This window comes from Somniosus microcephalus, chromosome 21 (genome assembly GCF_052327205.1).
Source record: "Somniosus microcephalus isolate GS21.2 chromosome 21, FLI_Smic_1.0, whole genome shotgun sequence".
Classification (NCBI taxonomy): Eukaryota; Metazoa; Chordata; class Chondrichthyes; order Squaliformes; family Somniosidae; genus Somniosus; species Somniosus microcephalus.
In genome coordinates, this window is record NC_141007.1 from 80915045 (window position 1) to 80937552 (window position 22508).

At 49.2% G+C, this 22508-nt stretch overlaps 1 protein-coding gene across 1 annotated transcript in view; it reads right to left on the reverse strand.

The window, feature by feature from the left end:
* LOC147103015 (sphingosine kinase 1-like) overlaps positions 1 to 21963 on the reverse strand; it is a 75670-nt gene extending 53707 nt beyond the window's left edge. Inside the window, exon 1 of the mRNA XM_085964048.1 lies at positions 21447 to 21963. Within this exon, the coding sequence (XP_085820174.1) occupies positions 21447 to 21933 (487 nt within the window). The 5' untranslated portion in view covers positions 21934 to 21963. The remainder of the gene's footprint in view (positions 1 to 21446) is intronic.
* Positions 21964 to 22508: the final 545 nt, after the last annotated feature.

Below are 22508 nucleotides of genomic sequence, written 5' to 3' on the forward strand. Positions count from 1 at the left end.
GGCTTCCCGACGTCGGGGGAAACCCCGCCAGGGTCACCGAGGCGAGCAGGGGTCAGAGGGGTGCAAAAGTGCGCTGTGGAAGTAAGTGATGGGTGCAAGTATGGAGAGGTAAGTATGTGAAATGAGCGAAAAGTGGTAGAAACTGTTTACTTACCTTTGTTTCTTCCTGCAGGCTTCAACAGTTGGGGAACCGGAGACTTCTCGTCTCACCGGCAGAGATGACAGATGGCCGCTGCATTCTCCAATGCAACAACCATCTGATTTCTGCTCACGAGGTTTGCAGAGTCTTGAATACAAGAACTCCTCAAACAACAGGGAATGTCAGTGTTTGACAACTGTCATATGCTGACGTTCTCTGTAACCGGCTTCCCCTTAATTGGCCTGCTAAACCCGCTGGGCGGGCTTAACAAGGTCAATCAAGGGAAAATAGCGTGGGTTGGCCACAAGTCGATGGAGGCGGGACTAAAACCCGACAAGCAGCAGTCCCGCCCCCAACACGTCCCCATTGGCAAAATCACCCCCTAAGTAAGTAAAACAAAAATAATAATAAATATATATGCTTAATTGTATAACTAATTTTTATTCAGAAAAAATACTCATTGTGTTACAAGGGGTCCCCGAATTTTTTTTATAACCCGGGAGGGAGGCCCCGGAAGCAAGAGGCCTGAGGATCGATAGAACTTGGTCCACGGGACACATCTGCATACTGGGGGCGAGCTGCCGACACTGGTCGTGATTCCTGTCTCCATGGGAAAGCGTTTTTGATTTTTTTTTTCCAAAACTTGCCTTTGGTTGGCAGCTGCAGTGACTGCATTGCGTGGTGGTTGTGTTAGGCACCGGGTGAAGGGTGGTGATAACGGGTTAGGATTTTAAAAACGTTTTTTGTGAAGCATTTTCAGATGCAGTAAATAGTTTTTGTCAAGAGCGGTGACCTGTTCGGGATTAAATAAAGCCACTAATGAGGTTTATAAATGAACTGTCAATCTATATTGGTTTATGTTTGAAAAAATAGCAACTCATGATTTCTTACCAAATCTCTGTGATTTTTAGGAGTTTGTCTCATGATTTGAGGTGGTGGGGGATTGGCGTTTGTACGCCCCCTAAAGGAACTGCCCCTGCCACACAATCCCAAAGCTTTAAAAAGGTGCCTGGGATTTTTTTCGTATTATGCCCAATGGGTGCCCAATTACTCTGATAAGGCCCGACCCCTCATTAAATCGACGTCCTTCCCACTATCAGCTGAAGCTCGGGAGGCTTTCACCAGTATCAAACAGGACATTGAAAGGGCTGCACTGTGTGCAGTGGACGAAAGCATTCCCTTTCAAGTCGAAAGCGATGCGTCAGACTTTGCTTTAGCTGCGACCCTCAATCAGGTTGGGAGACCTGTGGCCTTCTTCTCCTGAACCCTTCAGGGACCTGAAATCAGGCACTCTTCTGTCGAGAAGGAGGCACAGGCTATAGTGGAGGCAGTGCGGCACTGGAGACACTACCTAGCCGGCAAACGTTTCACCCTGCTCACCGACCAGCGGTCGGTGGCTTTCATGTTTAATAACACACACAGACAGAGCGCCCCACACACACACACAGACAGAGCGCCCCACACACACAGAGACAGAGCGCCCCACACACACACAGACAGAGCGCCCCACACACACACAGACAGAGCGCCCCACACACACAGAGACAGAGCGCCCCACACACAGAGACAGAGCGCCCCACACACACACAGAGACAGAGAGCCCCACACACACACAGAGTGCCCCACACACACACAGACAGAGCGCCCCACACACACACAGAGACAGAGAGCCCCACACACACACAGAGTGCCCCACACACACACAGAGCGCCCCACACACACACAGAGACAGAGCGCCCCACACACACAGAGACAGAGCGCCCCACACACAGAGACAGAGCGCCCCACACACAGAGACAGAGCGCCCCACACACACACAGAGACAGAGCGCCCCACACACACACAGAGACAGAGCGCCCCACACACACAGAGACAGAGCGCCCCACACACAGAGACAGAGCGCCCCACACACACAGAGACAGAGCGCCCCACACACACAGAGACAGAGCGCCCCACACACACACAGAGACAGAGAGCCCCACACACACAGAGTGCCCCACACACACACAGAGCGCCCCACACACACACAGAGACAGAGCGCCCCACACACAGAGACAGAGCGCCCCACACACACAGAGACAGAGCGCCCCACACACACACAGAGACAGAGCGCCCCACACACACACAGAGCGCCCCACACACACACAGAGACAGAGCGCCCCACACACAGAGACAGAGCGCCCCACACACACAGAGACAGAGCGCCCCACACACACACAGAGACAGAGCGCCCCACACACAGAGACAGAGCGCCCCACACACACAGAGACAGAGCGCCCCACACACACACAGAGACAGAGCGCCCCACACACAGAGACAGAGCGCCCCACACACACAGAGACAGAGCGCCCCACACACAGAGACAGAGCGCCCCACACACACAGAGACAGAGCGCCCCACACACACACAGAGACAGAGCGCCCCACACACAGAGACAGAGCGCCCCACACACACAGAGACAGAGCGCCCCACACACAGAGACAGAGCGCCCCACACACACAGAGACAGAGCGCCCCACACACACAGAGACAGAGCGCCCCACACACACACACAGAGACAGAGAGCCCCACACACACAGACAGAGCGCCCCACACACACACAGAGACAGAGCGCCCCACACACACACAGAGCGCCCCACACACACACAGAGACAGAGAGCCCCACACACACAGACAGAGAGCCCCACACACACAGAGACAGAGCGCCCCACACACACAGAGACAGAGCGCCCCACACACACACACACAGAGACAGAGAGCCCCACACACACACAGAGACAGAGCGCCCCACACACACACAGACAGAGACAGGCAGCCACACAGAGACAGAGACAGACACAGAGACAGACCTCCCTCCTTGAAAAAAAGACTTGCACTTATATAGCGCCTTTCACAACCTTCGCACATCCCAAAGCGCTTTACAGCCAATGAAATACTTTTTGAAGTGGATTCACTGTTGTCATGCAGGAAATGTGGCAGCCAATTTGCAAGTAGCAAGCTCCCACAGACAGCAATGTGATAATGACCAGATCATCTGTTTTAATGATGTTGGTTGAGGGATAAATATTGGCCCGGACACCAGGGATAACTCCTCTACTCTCCCTTGAAATATGTTTTACTTCCGCCTGAGGGGGCAGACGGGGCCTCGGTTGAAAGACGGCACCTCTGAGTGCAGCACTCCACTGGACTGTCAGCCTAGATTTTTGCGCTCAAGTCCTGGAGTTTGACTTGAACCCAAAACCTTCTGACTTAGAGGCGAGGGGGCTACCAACTGAGCCACTGGCTGTCACCTTGCAACCATTTTCTTCCACAATTTCATCTCAGCTTGGTCCTAGATCTCATGCATGGGCAATAATACACCCTTGTGCTGCATGATTAGGAGTTCTGAACAGAGGACTGTTTGGGCAAGCTTCATACACTCCCAGCTTAATCTGTATTGAGAGTGAAGAAAGACAAGGAAAACAATGACAGAAAAGCACCCTTTATCCCTTCTCAGCACAGTTCTGACAAAGGCTGTGTCCAGGCTAGGCATTGGCAATAAATGTTGGCCTTGCTGGTGATGCTCATATCACAAGAATGAATTTTTTTTAAAGGCTGGAGTTGCCATCAATCAGGATCCCCAAACACACATGAATCATATTTGGGATATGCACCCTTTCTATTTGCTAATCAAACCCTTTGAGATTCCCTCGAGCCTTACTGCAGTGGATGGCACCTATACTGTGATCCATGTATGAAATTTAAATAATGCTAAAACCCTCCCACTTTAGCTGATTATTTATGAACCATTCCAAAGAGAAAGGACGGTTATGATGTAAATGGCAAACACTTGTAAGCTACAAAAAGGAATTTAAAATAATAAAATTGCTTCCCAACATTAGCGGTCACATACAGGCAATAGGTGAGAAATGCTATAAGACCCCCACACACTGCATGTTTAGCAATCCTGTTGATGAATGATGGGCTGTTTACTCAAGTCGCAGAACTCGCACACAGACTAATGAACAAGTACAGTTTGAAGATTGTGCCCTGTATCTCTGATATCAGGGTGCGTTCTCATCTGTCCTTTATCATATGTTTACCAGCAACATAAGGCAGCTCTGACGCAGCAGGACCTCCCTCTCTGGCTAGGACATGTGGCACCCTTGTGGTTTTCTTTTAGTTCCTTAATGATGCAATACTTTGCACGACCCAAAATGACAGCAGCTTTTATCAGTTGTATCCTTTGCAATGCTCGGACTGTGGATCTGGGTAAGCAGATATCTAGGGAGAATCCCAACACCCAATGCAGAGTCTCGCGAACATCACATCTCCTTCCCCAACTGTATGGTAATTCAAAAGTGCTCATTCCATTAGGCACAATTTCACATTGAAAAAGTTGCAAAGCCCTTTTCAGTTGTTAACATTCCATGTGAAAAACCAATGTTATTGAAAATGAACCAAGTTAGTTGAAAATATACTCAACTCAACTCAACGAAACATCAACTCAAATTTCTCTCCACGGATGTTGCCTGACCTGCTGAGTTTTTCCAGCATTTTCTGTTGTTATAGTTGAAAATATAACTGGATGAAAAATAATTTCAAAATCACAGATCCATGGAATATGAAATTCAATCCATTAAAAGGCTTTAATACTTGTGTGAAAACCTCAGGCATCATGTGTTGGGTAGCCAGAATGATATGGGATTTGATCACCATCTCAACACATTTTGGGAAGTGAAGAAACGTCTCCATTTAAATGGGTGATAAATTATTGAGTAAAACTCCAGGCTGCTGGTCCTTTCTGGTATTCATTTTTAAAAAGCTTATCTTGCTGAATAAATGGTTTTGATGTTATTAAGAAGTTGGCCAATTGAACTGGCATGACCAGCCACGCCTTAATTTCTCAGTCACAATGTTGAAACAAACAACTGAATATTAGAAGTTTCCATCATTTACCTTTGGAAGTACAGGGTCTTTGGCTGGCGCCCAAAAGCATAAGCTCAGTCAAAGACTCCCCACATCACCATTCCAGAGTCTAGACATAGACTTTAGTGTTATAACACGGCTGTTGAACAACAACTTGTATTTATATAGCACCTTTAACATAGTAAAACGTCTCAAAGCACTTCACAGGAGTGTTATCAAACAAAGTTTGACACAGAGCTACACATGGAAATATTACAACAGATGACCAAAAGCTTGGTCAAAGAGGTAAAGAAGCTTTCACAGTTTCAAATATGGCTACTGTGTGTTATGGTTTTCAAATCCAATTGGTCCCTGCTAACTACATTTAAAACAATATTGATTTAGATTATATCCCCCTTCAGTAAACCATGCAAGAGCCCTTCAGCTAGTCCCACTCCCCCGCCCTTTGCCCGTAGCCCTGCAAATTTTTTCCCTTCAGGTACTTATCCAATTCCCTTTTGAAAGCCGTGATTGAATCTGCCTCCACCGCCCTCAGGCAGTGCTTCCCAGATCCTAACCACTCGCTGCGTTAAAAAGTTTTCCCCCATGTTGCCGTTGGTTCTTCTGCCAATCACCTTAAATTTGTGTCCTCTGTTCCCAACCTGTCCACCAATGGGAACAGTTTTTCTCTACTCTGTCTAGACCCATCATGATTCTGAACACCTCTATAAAATCTCCTTTCAACCTTCTCTGCTCTAAGGAAAACAACCCCAGTTTCTCCAGTCTATCCACATAACTGAAGTCCCTTATCCCTGGAATCATTCTCGTAAATCTTTTCTGCACCCTCTCTAAGGCCTTCACATCCTTCCTAAAGTACGGTGCCCAGAATTGGACACAATACTCCAGTTGAGGCCAAACCAGTGTTTTATAAATGTTCATCATAACTTCCTTGCTTTTGTACTCTATGGGCTCGATTTTGCCATTGGGGTCGGGCTGGGGCGTGTCAGGTGGTTTTCGTGTCAGGACCCCACTCCGATGTGAAGTGGGAAAAAAAGTGCGATTTCCCCCTAATTGGGCACTTGATTTCCAGCGTGTGGGAACCCCTGGCCCAATTAGTCTTTCCATCCTGAAAGTCGCCTCCGATGATGTCATCAGTGCTGCTGGATTTAAGGCCTGCAAGCAGCCTTGCTTCTTCTGGAGACTGGAAACGCTTTGGACATTGTATGAAGGACTTCATTTACCGACCATGTCCACCAGCAAGCAAAAGTGTGCACCTTGCTTTGATGAGCCCTCCCTCCAAGCTCTGGTGCAGGGAGCAAAATCTAATAAAGGAGGTGCTCTTCCTTTCCTCAGGGAGAAAGAAGCCACCACAACAGACTAAAGCTGTGTGGCTGCAAGTGGCCCAGGAGGTCAATGCCATCTCTATGTGCCGCAGAACCTGGCTGCAGTGCAGGAAGAGGTTTCATGACCTTCTCCACACAGGAAAAGTGAGTATGACTTTCTCATCAACCTCAATCTCATCCCCATCGCCTCTCCTCACCAGCACTCTGCTTTGCCAACCTCTTCCTCCACATCCCACTTGACACTGACATCCCTGCACCCTTACCCATTCTCCCTCTCGCTATGGTCACATTCACTTAACTATTCGACCATGCAGCCCTCACACTCCCTATCACTGTGATGCAATGACAGCAACTTACAACACACAGGGAGGGCCCTTTGTCTCCTTTTAAGTATTTATACTATGGATTCTCTACACTCACTCCTTCATTCTCACTCAAACTCCACTTGTGTCCCTCATTGCAGGAAAAGAGAGCCCACAATAAGAGGGAAAGAGCGAGGACAGGAGGAGGGCCACCCTCTGTAGCCCAGCTCACCACCTCGGAAGAGGCGGCCCTGGAAATTGCCAGGATCGAGGAGGATTCCCAAGTGGGGGATGGACAGGCGGGCGCATCACAGCAAGCTGGTGACAGAATAGTTTGGCATCTCTCTCAGTGACTGATGGGATTAAAGAGGCACTTAACTGGTTGTTAAGGGCCTATCCCGCCTCTTGGAGGTGGGATGGAAACGGGGTCAGAAAACACACATTTAGGAAAATTGCTCAGAGGTGGGATCGAGGCGGGATCGGGCCTGCCTGCCATTTTTTGCGATTTTACCACCTCACACGTCTCCAATCCCGTCTCCTCGGGCCTGGCAAAAATCGAGCCCTATGCCTCTATTTATGAAGCCCACAATCCCGTATTCTTTTTTAATCACTTTCTCAACCTGCCCTGCCATCTTCAATGATTTGTGCACATATACCCCCAGGTCTCTCTGTTCATGCACCCCCTTCAGAATTGTACCCTTTAGTTTATATTGTCTCTTCTCGTTCTTCCCACCAAAATGTATCACTTCGCACTTTTCTGCATTAAATTTCATCTGCCACGTGTCCGCCCATTCCACCAGCCTGTCTATGTCCTCTTGAAGTCTATCACTCTCCTCCTCACTGTTCACTATACTTCCAAGTTTTGTGTCATCTGCAGATTTTGAAATTGTGCCCTGTACACTCAAGTCCAAGTCATTAATATATATCAAGAAAAATAGTGGTCCTAATACCGACCCCTGGGGAACACCACTGTATACCTTCCTCCAGTCCGAAAAACAACCGTTCACCACTACTCTCTGTCTCCTGTCACTTAGCCAATTTCGTATCCATGCTGCCACTGTCCCTTTTATTCCATGTTTCAACTTTGCTGGCAAGCCTATTATATAGCACTTTATCAAACGTCTTTTGGAAGTCCATGTACACTACATCAACCGCATTGCCCTCATCAACCCTCTCCATTACCTCATCAAAAAACTCAATCAAGTTAAACACAATTTGCCTTTAACAAATCTCTGCTGGCTTTCCTTAATTAATCCACACTTGTCCAAGTGACTGTTAATTTTACCCGATTATCATTTCTAAAAGCTTCCCCACTACAGAGGTTAAACTAACTGGCCTGTAGTTTCTGGGTTTATCCGTACACCCTTTTTTGAACAAGGGTGTAACATTTGCAATTCTCCAGTCCTCTGGCACCAGCCCCGTATCCAAGGAGGATTGGAAGATTGTTGTATCCGTGTGTTAATGGAGACACGGAATGCAGGAGTTGGTTTAACAGGTGTTTACTGAACAAAGTCTGGAGGTGAACTAAAAGATACAAGACACTATACAGGCTTATATACCCGAGTGGTCACTACCGGTATTACAGTACACAGGGGCTCTTAAAAGGTACACACACTACAATTCCTCCCCTTTTAGATAATTAGTACATAACATTTTAAGTAATCATTAATTAACATGTTTACAAGAACAATAATCTACACATTTGCTGCAGTTAATCAATTATAAGTCAGTCTCTCTGGAGGCTTCCTGACTCGGTCCGGATAACGCCTCAGTGGTGTAGTAGTTTTCGGTGGTGCAGTAGGTTCTTTTGGCAAGGTCGATTCGGCTTAAATGCCAGTGTCGGGTTCATCTGGTTCCAGTATCACCGGATCGGAGGTAGATACTATGGATATCTCTGCTTCATCATTAGGCGTATAGAGTTGTGGTGTAGGTTGTCCCTTTTCGGATGACTCTCTGATCTGGTCAGCATGGCGCCTTATTATGCTTTCACCAATGTCCACGGTATACAACAGCGGTCCTAGTCATGTGCAAATAGTTCCAGGCTGCCATTTCTCGGTACGGTAGTCCCGGGCCAAAACTTGTTGACGTATCTGGAAGGTTCTAGTTGGCCTTTCATTCATGCCTTGAAATTGCCGGTTCTCTACGTCCCTTCTGATGTTTGGCTTGATCAAATCCAGCCGGCATCTTAGTCTTCTATTGAAAAACATCATGGCGGGAGTTTGGTTTGTAACCACGTGTTGCATTCCTGTACGCAAACAAGAAGTTATCTACCTTATGTTGTAGATTTATGTCTTCATTACCCATGGCCTTTATGGGCTTCTTGAAGGTCTGGACAAACCTTTCAGCTAATCCATTGGTAGCGGGATGGTATGGGGCGGACGTGTAGTGCTTAACCCCGTTGTTTTTTTTAATTTTTTTTAAAGAACTTCCTGAATTCTTCGGACACAAATTGCAGTCCATTATCAGAACAGATCTGCTCAGGCAGCCCATTCCTGGCAAATATGGTCCTTAATACTGTGATGGTTTTTTCCGTGGTGGTGGAGGACATCTTTATTACCTCCGGCCACTTGGAGTGTGCGTCAACCGCGATTAAGAACATTGAGTCCATAAATGGACCAGCAAAGTCGATATGTACCCTTTGCCATGGAGATGAGGGCCACTCCCTCAGGGGAGGGGCTTGTGGTGGGGCGTTTTGGACCTTCTGGCATCCTAGACAGCTCTTGGTCATTTCTTCGATGTCTCCATCGATACCTGGCCACCACACAAACGCTCTGGCTAGGTTCTTCATTTTCACTCCACCCAGATGCCCCTCGTGAAGCTCCTTTAGTACTTTATCCTGGAGTTTGGGTGGAATCACCACTCTGGATCCACACATTAAGGTTCCTCAGCACACTGACAGCTGTTCTCCTCTTTGCGAGAATGCTGGCAACAGTGGTTCGCCATGTGCTGGCCATCCCTTCACCGTTAAATCGTAGACTCGAGAGAGAGTCGGGTCATTTCTCGTTTCCTTTTCAATGGTAGAATTTGTTACTGGTAGACATTCCACTATGGTTGAGTGGAACATCTCCACTGGGTCCACTGTAGGTGCCTCTTCTACCATTGGCAACGGTAGACGCGATAACCCATCAGCATTCCCATGCTGTTTTGATCCTTTGTATTCTATGTCATATTGGTGTGCCCCTAGGAAAAGGGACCACCTCTGTAGCCTTTGCGCTGTCATAATGGGAACGCCTTTTTTAGGGTTGAATATGGAGACGAGGGGTTGATGGTCAGTCAACAAGGTAAATTTTTGTCCGTGTAGGTAATGGTTGAATTTCTTCACTCCCCACACCAGGCTGGGTGCTTCCCTGTCGATCTGGGCATAGTTATGCTCAGCTGAGTTCAATGAGTGTGACGCAAAAGCTATCGGCCGCTCCGAGCCATCAGGGAATCTATGCGATAATACCGCTCCTACGCCGTAAGGGGATGCATCGCACGCCAGTCTGATTGGCAGCGATGGGTTGTAATGAGCCAACACTTCCTTGGACGTGATCAAGCCTTTGCATTTATGGAAGGCACGCTTACAGTCTTCGCTCCACTTCCAAATTACTCCCGTTTGTAGCAGTGCATTAAGAGGGTGCAGAATAGTTGACAAATTACTATCATAAATTTTTACCGAACTTATCAATCCCAGGAACGACCTTAATTGTGAGACATTTTCAGGTGCTGGGGCTTTTATGACCGCTTCAATTTTTTCAGGTGACTTATGCAACCCTTCTTCGTTAATTATATGGCCACAATATGATATTTGTTTCTGGAAAAATTCGCACTTGGGGTGATTTGCTCGTAGGCCCAGTTCTCTCAACCTAGTGAGCACCTGCTCCAAATTGGCAAGGTGCTCGTTGTCATTTTCTCCTGTTACAAGGATGTCGTCTAGGTAGCATTGAGTCCCCGGAATCCCTTGCAGGACTTGCTCCATAGCTCTTTGCCAGATAGCTGGAGCTGATGCTACTCCGAAAACCAGTCGATTGTACTGGTACAGGCCTCGGTGTGTGTGTATCGTGAGATACTTTTTAGAGGCCTCCTCAACCTCCATCTGTAGATATGCCTGTGCCAAGTCAATTTTGGTGAAACGTTTCCCTCCGGATAGTGAGGCAAAAATATCTTCTATCCTCGGAAGAGGACACTGTATCGTGTGAAGGACTGGGTTTACAGTCACCTTGAAGTCCCCACAGATGCGAATTTTTCTCTGTTCTTCAAATTTATTATTCAACGATTTCTTCATGACCGGGACGATGGGTGTTGCCCACTCGCTCCAATCTACCTTGGATAACACGCCTGCTTTTTCCAAATTCTCCAGCTCTGCCTCGACTGCTGGACGAATTGCGTATGGCACCGGCCTTGCCTTAAAAAACTTGGGAATTGCCGCATCTTCCACTTTTATTGAGGCAGTGACGCCTTTCAAGGTTCCTAGTTCCTGTTGAAACACTTCTTTGGCGTTAGCCAAGATGTCTTTTAATCGTTCAGGTATGACATCATTTTTTTTCTTACTGGTCACCGTCAGTGCCTGAATGGAGTGCCAGTCTAAACGTATCTTCCTGATCCATTCACGTCCCAACAACGGTGGACCACCATCTTGCAGAACGTATAAATACAACTTCTGTATTTCCTTGCTGTTGTATACAACAGGCACCCTTATTTTCCCTCTGGGGTATACTTTCTGCCCCGTATATGTCTTCAAGATAATGGATGTGTCTTTCAAAGGTATATGCGGAAATAGCCGCTCGTAATCCCGTCGATTTATGACGGTCAGAGCTGATCCTGTATCTAGCTCCATTTTAACTGGGGACCCCGCTATCGTGAGGGTAACCCAAATGGTCTGGTAATCTTCTTTGGCAATTACATTATGTAATTTGAGACAGCTTAGTCTCTTGTTTCTGGAGTCGCTATCACTCTTCTGGTCTTCGGAGCTAATGTCCGTCATCATTTGTACCTTTCTGTACTTTTCCTTATTGATTTTTTTTCTGTCAGTGGATTTTTTTGCTTCCAGATTGGCATACACATGCAATGTGTCCCATCTTTCCGCATTGCCTGCATGCTTTGTCCTTGAACCAGCAGTCCTTCTGGTCATGGGTGGATCTGCCGCAGCGATAACATCTCTCAAAACCCCCGTGTCATTTCATGGGTGCCGAAGTCCTGTGGCTTTTGCTGTATCTCTGCAGCTCCTCTTGCTGCTGCTTCGTATGATACAGCTACACTGAAAGCCTTGTCCAGTGTCAAATCTTTCTCAGAAAGTAGCCTTTTCTGTGTTCCTTCACTTAGGAGACCGCAGACGAATTTGTCTCGTAGAGAATCTGCCAGTCCTGCCCCAAATTGGTAGTGCTTGGACAGCTTTCTTAATTCGGTGAGGTAATCAGCGTTACTTTCATTCTTGTGTGGATTCCTCCTGAAGAATTTGAATCGTTCCGCTATCAGCAGCAGTGTTGGGTTTAAGTGCTCCTGTAGGGTATCAACAATCTCCTTAAAATTCTTGTCCATCGGTTTGGCTGGAGTGATTAAGTTTTGTAACAGCCCGTATGTCCTTGCGCCCATCAGATTTAGAAGTACCGATGCCTTTTTATCATCCTCTACTTCATTCGCTGTGCAATATACCTCCACTCTTTCCACATATGTGGTCCAAACCTCTATATCACTATCGAAAGCAGTAATATTGCCAGTCTTAGGCATCCTGAAAATCAAAAATGGCGCCTCCCGCGCTTTCCTTTCTTCCCTGCCGAGAAAAAATGGCGTCTCCCGCGCTTTCCCGCCGCTGCTGACAACGCTGTTCTCCGCAGTTTTTATTTACACAGATATTTTTAATAGTTGGAGACTCGTTCCCGCCGGACTCTCTGGGACTTTTCCCTCCCTCTGCTTGGTCCGAACGCCGACCTGCTTTGCAGCGCCGGCCGTCTCCCGAGTGCTCCACCCTCCATCTCCGTCCGCCTTCTGACTCGCTGCTCAGCCCCGCTGCAGAGCCACCCGATCGAGCCCCAGCCCGCCGCCCAGGAAGAATTAGTGCAGTACCTGCCACCAGCCCGGCTAGCTGGTGAAACCACAGTTTTTTTTTTTTCCTCCTTCGACCTTCGTCCGAGGAATCGATCTCCTTGAGGTGCTGCCGAATTGCAGGTAAGTCCGTTTCCAATTCGTCGCCACTGTTGTATCCGTGTGTTAATGGAGACACAGAATGCAGGAGTTGGTTTAACAGGTGTTTACTGAACAAAGTCTGAAGGTGAACTAAAAGATACAAGACGCTATACAGGCTTATATACCCGAGTGGTCACTACCGGTATTACAGTACACAGGGGCTCTTAAAGGTACATACACTACAAAGATTATGGCCAGTACCTCCGCAATTTCTACCTTAACTTCCCTCATCATCCGAGGATGCAGCCAATCCGGTCCTGGTGACTTATCTACTTAAGTACAGCCAGCCTTTCTAGTGCCTTTCTCTATCAATTTTTATTCCATCCAGTATCTCAACTACCTCCTCTTTCACTATGACTTTGGCAGCATCTTCTTGCTTGGTAAAGACAGATGCAAAGTACTCAGCCATGCCCTCTGCCTCTGGCATCAACGCCAGATTCATCAGCCGCACTCACAAGACAGTCCAGAATGTCACCCGAGCACAACGCAACGCCATCCACGCTCTCAAGACCAACCGCAACATCGTCATCAAACCAGTAGACAAAGGAGGTGCCATCGTCATACAGAACAGAACGGACTATTGCAAAGAAGTATACCGACAACTGGACAACCAGGAACACTACAGACAGTTACCCGCAGATCCGACCAAAGAACACACCCGCCAACTCAACAGACTGATCAAATCCTTCGATCCAGACCTTCAAAGCATCCTACATGCTCTCATCCCACGTACTCCCCGCGTGGGAGACTTCTACTGCCTCCCAAAGATACACAAAGCCAACACACCTGGACGTCCTATCGCATCAGGCAACAGAACCCTGTGTGAGAACCTCTCTGGATATGTCGAGGGCATCCTGAAACCCATCGTACAGGGAACCCCCAGCTTCTGTTGCGACACTACAGACTTCTTACAGAAACACAGCACCCACGGACCAGTTGAACCAGGAACACTTCTCGCCACGATGGACGTCTCGGCACTCTACACCAGTATCCCCCACGATGACGGCATCGCTGCGACAGCCTCAGTACTCAACACCAACAGCCAATCTCCAGACGCCATCTGATATACCTATCAATTCATCCAATGAAAAGCGACGAGTTAAGAAAGTAACTATAGGTTTTTATTGGCTAAATAACAGAGCCCACCCTCGTGGGTGATCGGATCCAACAAGGAGGAATACCAGCCAGTCGACCACCTTTATACCTGGGCAGGTAGGTGGAGCCATGGGCGGAGTCAGCAGTGTTCAGCCCAGGTATAACAGCGTGACAAGAGGCGACCTCGTATAGTGATACAACAGTGTGAACAGTGATAACGATATAACAGTGATAACTATAGTGTAACGATAGTGAACGACAAAAGTGGTTTACCACATTCACCCCTTGTTTAGATTTGAGTCCGGCGGGGTGAAGTGTACTACCAGTTCTGGTAAGTCAGTCTGTCCGGAGGCCTCGTAAGCCTTTCTGATCGTCGCAGCGGCGGTGTTGCATTCTCCGGTGTTGATGCTGGTGTCTGCGTGGTCGGCGAAGGCTCGTGGGGTTCCGGCGTGCCGTCTACCGGAGCTGGAATTGGGGGTGGGGGGTGGTGGGGGTAAAGGTGGTGTCTCTGGAATGCCCGAGGGTGCGAGGTCCCGTAAGGAGACTGTGTCCTCCCGCCCGTCTGGGTAAGCCACATAGGCGTACTGGGGGTTGGCGTGCAGGAGGTTCACCTTCTCGACCAGGGGGTCCGTTTTATGGGCCCTCACGTGCTTTCGCAGCAGGACGGGCCCCGGGGAGGTCAGCCAGGTTGGTAGTGTGGTTCCCGTAGTCGACTTCCTGGGGAAAACAAACATTCGTTCATGGGGGGTGGCGTTAATGGCAGTGCAGAGTAGTGACCGGATGGAATGCAGCGCTGTCGGGAGGACTTCCTGCCAGCGGGAGGTTGGGAGGCCCTTAGACTTAAAGGCTAAGAGGACGGCCTTCCATACCATCGTGTTCTCTCTTTCCACCTGGCCGTTCCCTCGGGGGTTGTAGCTGGTGGTCCTGCTTGCAGCAATACCTCTCGCTAGTAGGAACTGACGGAGTTCCTCGCTCATGAAGGAGGAGCCCCGGTCACTATGTATATAGTTTGGGAACCCGAACAAGGCGAAGAGGTCGTTCAGGCATTTAATGACTGTGGTACTGGTCATGTCTGGGCAGGGGAAGGCAAAGGGGAAACGAGAGTACTCATCAACGATGTTGAGGAAGTACACATTACGGTCAGAGGATGGGAGGGGCCCCTTAAAGTCGATGCTCAGGCGCTCGAAGGGGCGGGTGGCCTTGATCAGGCTTGCTCTGTCCGGCCTAAAGAAGTGTGGTTTGCACTCGGCACAGGTCTGGCAGTTCCTAGTCATGGTCCTGACCTCCTCGATGGAGTATGGCAGGTTGCGGGCCTTAATGAAGTGGTAAAGTCTGGTGACCCCGGGGTGGCAGAGGTCGCTGTGGAGGGTCTGAAGTCTATCACTTTGCGCGCTGGTGCATGTAATTCGTGACAGAGCATCAGGGGGATCGTTCAGCTTACCTGGCCGGTACAAGATATCATAATCATAGGTGGATAGTTCGATTTTCCACCTCAATATCTTGTCATTCTTGATTTTGCCCCTCAGCTTGTTATTAAACATAAAAGCGACCGAACGCTGGTCGGTGAGGAGGGTAAATCGTTTGCCTGCCAGGTAATGCTTCCAGCGTCGTACCGCCTCCACAATCGCTTGGGCCTCCTTCTCGACCGACGAGTGTCGGATCTCAGGGCCCTGTAGGGTCCTTGAGAAGAAGGCCACTGTTCTCCCCTCCTGGTTAAGGGTAGCGGTTAGGGCGAAGTCGGATGCATCGCTCTCCACTTGGAAGGGGATGGACTCATCCACTGCGTGCATTGTGGCCTTGGCGATGTCTCCCTTAATGAGGGAGAAGGCTGCGCACGCTTCCTCCGTAAGGGGGAAGGATGTGGACTTCATGAGGGGTCTGGCTTTGTCTGCATAATTGGGCACCCATTGGGCATAGTAGGCGAAGAGCCCCAGGGTTCTCTTCAGAGCCTTTGGACAGTGGGGGAGGGGTAACTCCATGAGGGGACGCATTCTTTCGGGGTCGGGGCCGATGACTCCGTTCTCTACTACACAGCCGAGGATGGCAAGGCGCGAGGTGTTAAACACACATTTCTCCTTATTGTAGGTGAGGTTCAGCCGTTGGGCCGTACGGAGGAATCTCTCCAGGTTAACGTCATGGTCCTGCCGGTCGCGGCCGCAGATGGTGACATTATCTAGGTAGGAGAACGTGGCGTGCAGCCCGTTCTGGTCAACCATCCGGTCCATCTCCCTTTGGAAGACCGAAACCCCGTTGGTGACGCCGAAGGGAACCCTAAGGAAGTGGTAGAGGCGGCCATTCGCCTCGAAGGCGGTATACTGGCGGTCCTCAGGGTGGATAGGGAGTTGGTGGTAGGCCGACTTAAGGTCGATGGTAGAGAATACTCGGTATTGTGCGATCTGATTGACCATATCACATATGCGGGGAAGGGGGTATGCGTCCAGCTGGGTGTACCTGTTTATGGTCTGGCTGTAGTCGATGACCAGGCGGTTCTTATTGCCCGTCTTAACTGCCACGACCTGGGCACGCCAGGGGCTGGTGCTCCCTTCGATGATGCCCTCCTTCAGGAGACGCTGCACCTCAGAGCTAATGAAAGCTCTGTCCCCGGCGCTGTACCGCCTGCTCTTGGTCGCGATGGGTTTGCAGTCGGGGGTGAGGTTAGCGAACCGGGAAGGTGGCGGGACCTTGAGGGTGGATAGGCCGGTGTTACACGGTGGGCAGTTTAAAATCTGTTGGTTGTCGACTGTGAGTGGGGGGGGGGGAGGGGTCCGCCGTATGCTAGCGTGACGCTTTGGAGGTGGGATTGGAAGTCTAGCCCTAGTAGGATGGCGGCGCATAGCTGGGGGAGGACGAGGAGTTTAAAATTTTTATACTCCGTACCCTTAACCGATAGGGTCACAACACAGTAGCCGCTGATGTCTGTGGCGTGGGATCTCGATGCCATTGAGATCCGGTTGCGCGTTGGCAGGACAGGGAGGGAGTAGTGGCTCACCGTGTCTGGGTGGATGAAACTCCGTGCTTCCGCTGTCGAACAGGCAGGTCGTGGCGTGGCCGTTTACTCTGATGTCCATCATTGACTTGGACAGGTGATGCGGTCGGGGTCGGTCCCAAGTCCCAGGGTCGCGAGTTACAGTACCTTGAGTATGCCTCGAGGTCCCGATGGGCCACCTCTAGAGAGAGAGCGAGGGCTGCAGCTTTGTCCAGGTCGAGGTCCCTTGCTTCCAGTAGTCTTTGCCGTGAGTAGTCGGACCGCAGGCCTTTCACGAAGGCATCGCGGACATTGTCTTCAGTATTTTCTGCCGCCGTTACTGCTTTAAAGTTACAGTCTCTGCCGAGTGCTTGTAGCACCCGTAAAAATTCCTCCACGGGCTCTCCTGGCTGTTGCGGGCGGGATCTTAGGAGGTGTCTGGCATACATGGAATTTACCAGGGTTTGGTACTGTCTTTTCAGCCGGTTGATGGCGTCCTCGTATGTTTTAAGGTCCCGGATGAGTGCGAATACTTTAGGGCTCACTTGGGCGTTCAGAACTCTTAGCATGGATTTCTGAGGCACGCCGGATTCTCCCAGGTAGGCTTCGAAGCAGCTCAGCCAGTGTTCGAAGTCGAGGGCTGAGTTTGCTGCCTGTGGGTTTAGGTCCAGGTACGGTGGTCTGAGGGCTCGCAGCCAGGCCAGCTGCTGTGGCTGTTGTAGCTGGGCGTCTGGCTGGTCGCTTGGCTGGTTGTCTGGCTGGTCGCTTGGCTGGTTGTTTGACTGCTCAGGTGTCGACATTTTAAAATTTAGCCAATAAAATTGATATACCTATCAATTCATCCAATGAAAAGCGACGAGTTAAGGAAGTAACTATAGGTTTTTATTGGCTAAATAACAGAGCCCACCCTCGTGGGTGATCGGATCCAACAAGGAGGAATACCAGCCAGTCGACCACCTTTATACCTGGGCAGGTAGGTGGAGCCATGGGCGGAGTCAGCAGTGTTCAGCCCAGGTATAACAGCGTGACAAGAGGCGACCTCGTATAGTGATACAACAGTGTGAACAGTGATAATGATATAACAGTGATAACGATAGTGTAACGATAGTGAACGACAAAAGTGGTTTACCACACCATCCTACAACTCATCCGCTTCATCCTTGACCACAATGTCTTCACCTTCGACAACCAGTTCTTTACCCAAACACATGGAACAGCCATGGGGACCAAATTCGCACCCCAATACGCAAACATCTTCATGCACAAGTTCAAGCAAGACTTCTTCGCTGCACAGGATCTCCAACCAACGCTATACACCAGATACATCGACGACATTTTCTTCCTATGGACCCACGGCGAAGAATCACTGAAAAGACTACACGATAACATCAACAAGTTCCATCCCACCATCAAACTCACCATGGACTACTCCTCAGAATCGGTCTCATTCCTGGACACACGAATCTCCATCAAAGACGGACACCTCAGCACTTCACTCTACCACAAGCCCACGGACAACCTCATGATGCTTCACTTCTCCAGCTTCCACCCTAACCACGTTAAAGAAGCCATCCCCTATGGACAAGCCCTGCGAATACACAGGATCTGCTCAGACGAGGAGGAACGCGATGGACACCTACAGACACTGAAAGACGCCCTTGTAAGAACGGGATATGACGCTCGACTCGTCGATCAACAGTTCCGACGGGCCACAGCGAAAAATCGCATAGGCCTCCTCAGAAGACAAACACGGGACACAACCAACAGAGTACCCTTCGTCGTCCAGTACTTCCCCGGAGCGGAGAAACTACGCCATGTTCTTCGCAGCCTTCAACATGTCATCGATGATGATGAACACCTCGCTAAGGCCATCCCCACGCCTCCACTACTCGCTTTCAAACAGCCGCCTAACCTCAAACAGACCATCGTTCGCAGCAAATTACCCAGCTTTCAGGAGAACAGCGACCACGACACCACACAACCCTGCCACAGCAACCTCTGCAAGGCATGCCAGGTCATCAACACAGATACCATCATCACACGTGAGGACACCACCCACCAGGTACATGGTACATACTCATGTGACTCGGCCAACGTTGTCTACCTCATACGTTGCAGGAAAGGATGCCCCGGAGCATGGTACATTGGCGAGACCATGCAGACACTGCGATAACGGATGAACGGACACCGCGCAACAATCACCAGGCAGGAGTGTTCCCTCCCAGTCGGGGAACACTTCAGCAGTCAAGGACATTCAGCCTTCGATCTTCGGGTAAGCATTCTCCAAGGCGGCCTTCGAGACACACGACAACGCAAAATCGTCGAGCAGAAACTGATAGCCAAGTTCCGCACCCATGAGGACGGCCTCAACCGAGATCTTGGGTTCATGTCACGCTACATGTAACCCCACCTGACGCAGGGTCATCCAGACTTGAGTCGACATTGGCTTGTTCTCTCTACACAGATGCGGCCAGACCTGCTGTGATTTCCAGCCAAAAAAAATGTTTTGTGTCTGTTTTTTTGTTTTTCATACAGACCCCAGCATCTGCAATATTTGACCCCTTGTGACCCCACCTCATTGTTCTTTGATGTAATGTTTCCCTGACTGACCTGTTTGGACACCATTCACACCTTTGACTGCTGTGATTATCTCTCTGCCGAGGTGTGATAAATGGCAGTTGGAAAGGTTACCTGTAAACATCTGACATGATTCTCTGACTATATAAGCTGTGTCTTTATGCATTTCTCCACTTCACCTGAAGAAGGAGCAGCGCTCCGAAAGCTTGTGATTTCAAATAAAGCTGTTGGACTATAACCTGGTGTTGTGTGACTTCTTACGTTCCTCCATGTGTAGGTCTCCTTTTGGTCTCTAATCAGCCCCACCCCTCCTCTTACTACTCATTTACTATTTACATGCCTATAGAAGACTTTTGGATTCCCTTTTCTGTTAGCTGCCAATCTATTCTCTTACTCTCTCTTTGCCCCTCTTATTTTCTTTTCACTTCCCCTCTGAACTTTCTATATTCAGCCTGGTTTCACTTGTATTCTAACACCAGTTGAGTGTGGGGATCATTCCACCTCGTTTTTATAATTAAGTAATTACTGGCACAGATATTCTAACAATTCTGTCGTCACCAGTGATTCACTCTCACTTGAGACGTGAGGAATATTTCCGTTCTGCTCCACTTACAACTCCTCAATAGACAGAGTTGCTCAGTAACTGCTTGTACAAAATGAACACTGATGCCAGCCAGAGAAGCGATGGTCAGTTGGCTTTGGGTGACTAATAAGTCAGCTAATTTTCACAACCATTTCCCCTCCCTCAATGCAACCCGAACCCTGCAGTCTCCTCCCCACCGCCCCTCTCCCTAAACCTTCCTCAGCCCAATGAAAGAGGGAGGAAATATCAGCCATCCTGGTGTGGGGCAGGCTCCATGGGCCAACTGGCCTTTTCCTGCCCATCAATTTTGTATGTTCCTATGTTCGGAGCGTTAACTCCAACACCGGAATTAAGTTTTCACTACCTGTTAGCACACCCCGTATTCTACCATCGAGTTCATGCCATTTTAGGTTAAATACTTTGGAGTAAATCTTGCCTTGTGTAAAACAGGTGAGCCAGCGGCCACATTTCCCCTAGTTTTTATTTCCATTCATCTTTAGTAATCGATGACATTCTAGCCCAATTTTTATGTATTCTGTGAAACAAACAGGCCTAATTTAGTTGGGCCAATAAGGGTGGCACTGGGCACCGCTAACGAAACGATCCAACCAAATTAAAGTGTAGCATGAAACTAAATGGGGATTTGCTTGTTGTGGTCAATTATACAGGTTCAGTCCGGTGGGCGAGCCGAGACTAAAACTCCAAACTGAGCACAGAACGGGGATTGACTGGACCTCCTGTTCGCCACCCTCGGAGGGTAGTTATAGTGTTAAAGGAATGTCTGTTTATTCCCAGATAACTTTCATCTTGTGAAGTAATCCATTAAAGGTAGAGTCAATTCGTGCTGTGGAAAGGATGGGAAATTAGAGAAAACCCCTCGCTCATTTAAATATGAATCCCGCCTTTCCCGGTGTCGGGAATGTGGTTGCAATGGAATATCAAGCACAGCAGCAGTCTGGGCACCGGAGGGACTGGAGTGCATCATTAAGGGGGCACCAGGTTGACTTTTAAATCGGCAGTTGCCGGCAGGTCGAAAAGGTTAACGGAGATGTCACCAGCGCAAACTGCTCCAACAATTCATCAGCTAAAGTTCCTGCAGGATCAAGACAAGTGTGGGAGGAGGTTACAGAGAAAAATGACACTGGAACCTGTTGACTCATTTATAGAGCAGCAGCATTGACTAAGGAAAGAGGAATGAGAACCATTTCTTCATAACCGACTCAGCTCCAACACAATTCAAGCTCAAATGTCGGACGTCAATTCCACTCACTTTTAACCCCGCGGCTGTTCATGATCCTAGGACAGGAAGACTTGGGTCAGCCACCAGTTAAATCACCATTTTTGCAGCTTTACACATGTGGAACGGGATTAAATTTGAACCTTTATTCACTCACCTTCCCCGGGACTGCGAGTTGCGATCCGGGAAAGGTCCTTAATCGTCGCCGTCCACCTTTCAGCCTCTTCCCGGTTCTCCGAGTAGTTTCGGGATGTGTCCACACGGAATGTCTTGAAGACTCTTTCCCGGGCCGGGACCGATCCACGCGCTTTCTTTTTAAACGGATAGGCATAGACGGTGAAGTAGGCGGCAGTGTCGGACTCGGAGTCGGGTTCGTGGCACCGGCAGCCAATGCAGTCCGTTAAAGGCAACAGTAAGCGGCGGCTCCAAGGCAGAGGGCGGATCCTCTGGGCACGGAGCTCGGTGCTCGTTAAACTCACCACGAACTGCACTTTCTTATTGGGCCAAATAGCAAAATCCCCGCCGAGCAGAACTCGAGAAGCTGCTGCCGGTTCCATGGTTCCCGGGACTCTGGCCAGAGTCAGCAACAGCTGGGAGACCCTCCCACACGCTCGGCCCAACAGCGAACTCCAACCCCCTTTCATTAAAGACAAGGGGGTGGTTTTCCCAGTGGAGGTGGGTTCCAAACCCGCCTCCACTGAGGTGGGAAAAAATTGCAATTTCCCTCTAATTGGCCAGTTGATTTCAGAGGTGTGGGTTCCTCTGGGCCTATTTAAAAGGGCTATTGGTTTTTTGTCAGTTTATTTGTGAACTTGTTTTTGGTTGAATAAAAAGAGAGGGTTCCTCTGGGCCAATTAATGTTTTGGGACGGAAGCCTCTGCTGAGCTCGAGCTCTTTCATGACCGGTGGGCGCCGCGGGGACTGGAGTGCATTGTTAATCGGGACAACCAAATTTTAATTTGATTGGTCAAGATTTTGTTTAGGGGTTTATTGGGCTTTTGTCACAGTTTATTTGGTTAATGTCTGTTTTTTTTTGGGTTATACAAAAAAAGGGGGGGGGGGGAAGCCTCTGCTGACATCACTTACCCAGCTTCATTTAAGGGCTGCTTGCTGCCTTGGCTCATTCCACTGGCTTTGGTCGATGGTGCACCACCTCCAGCATTTTTTCTGCTTCAACAATGGCCAACTCCAAGGCAAAGGCCTCCTCGAGGTGCTGGGA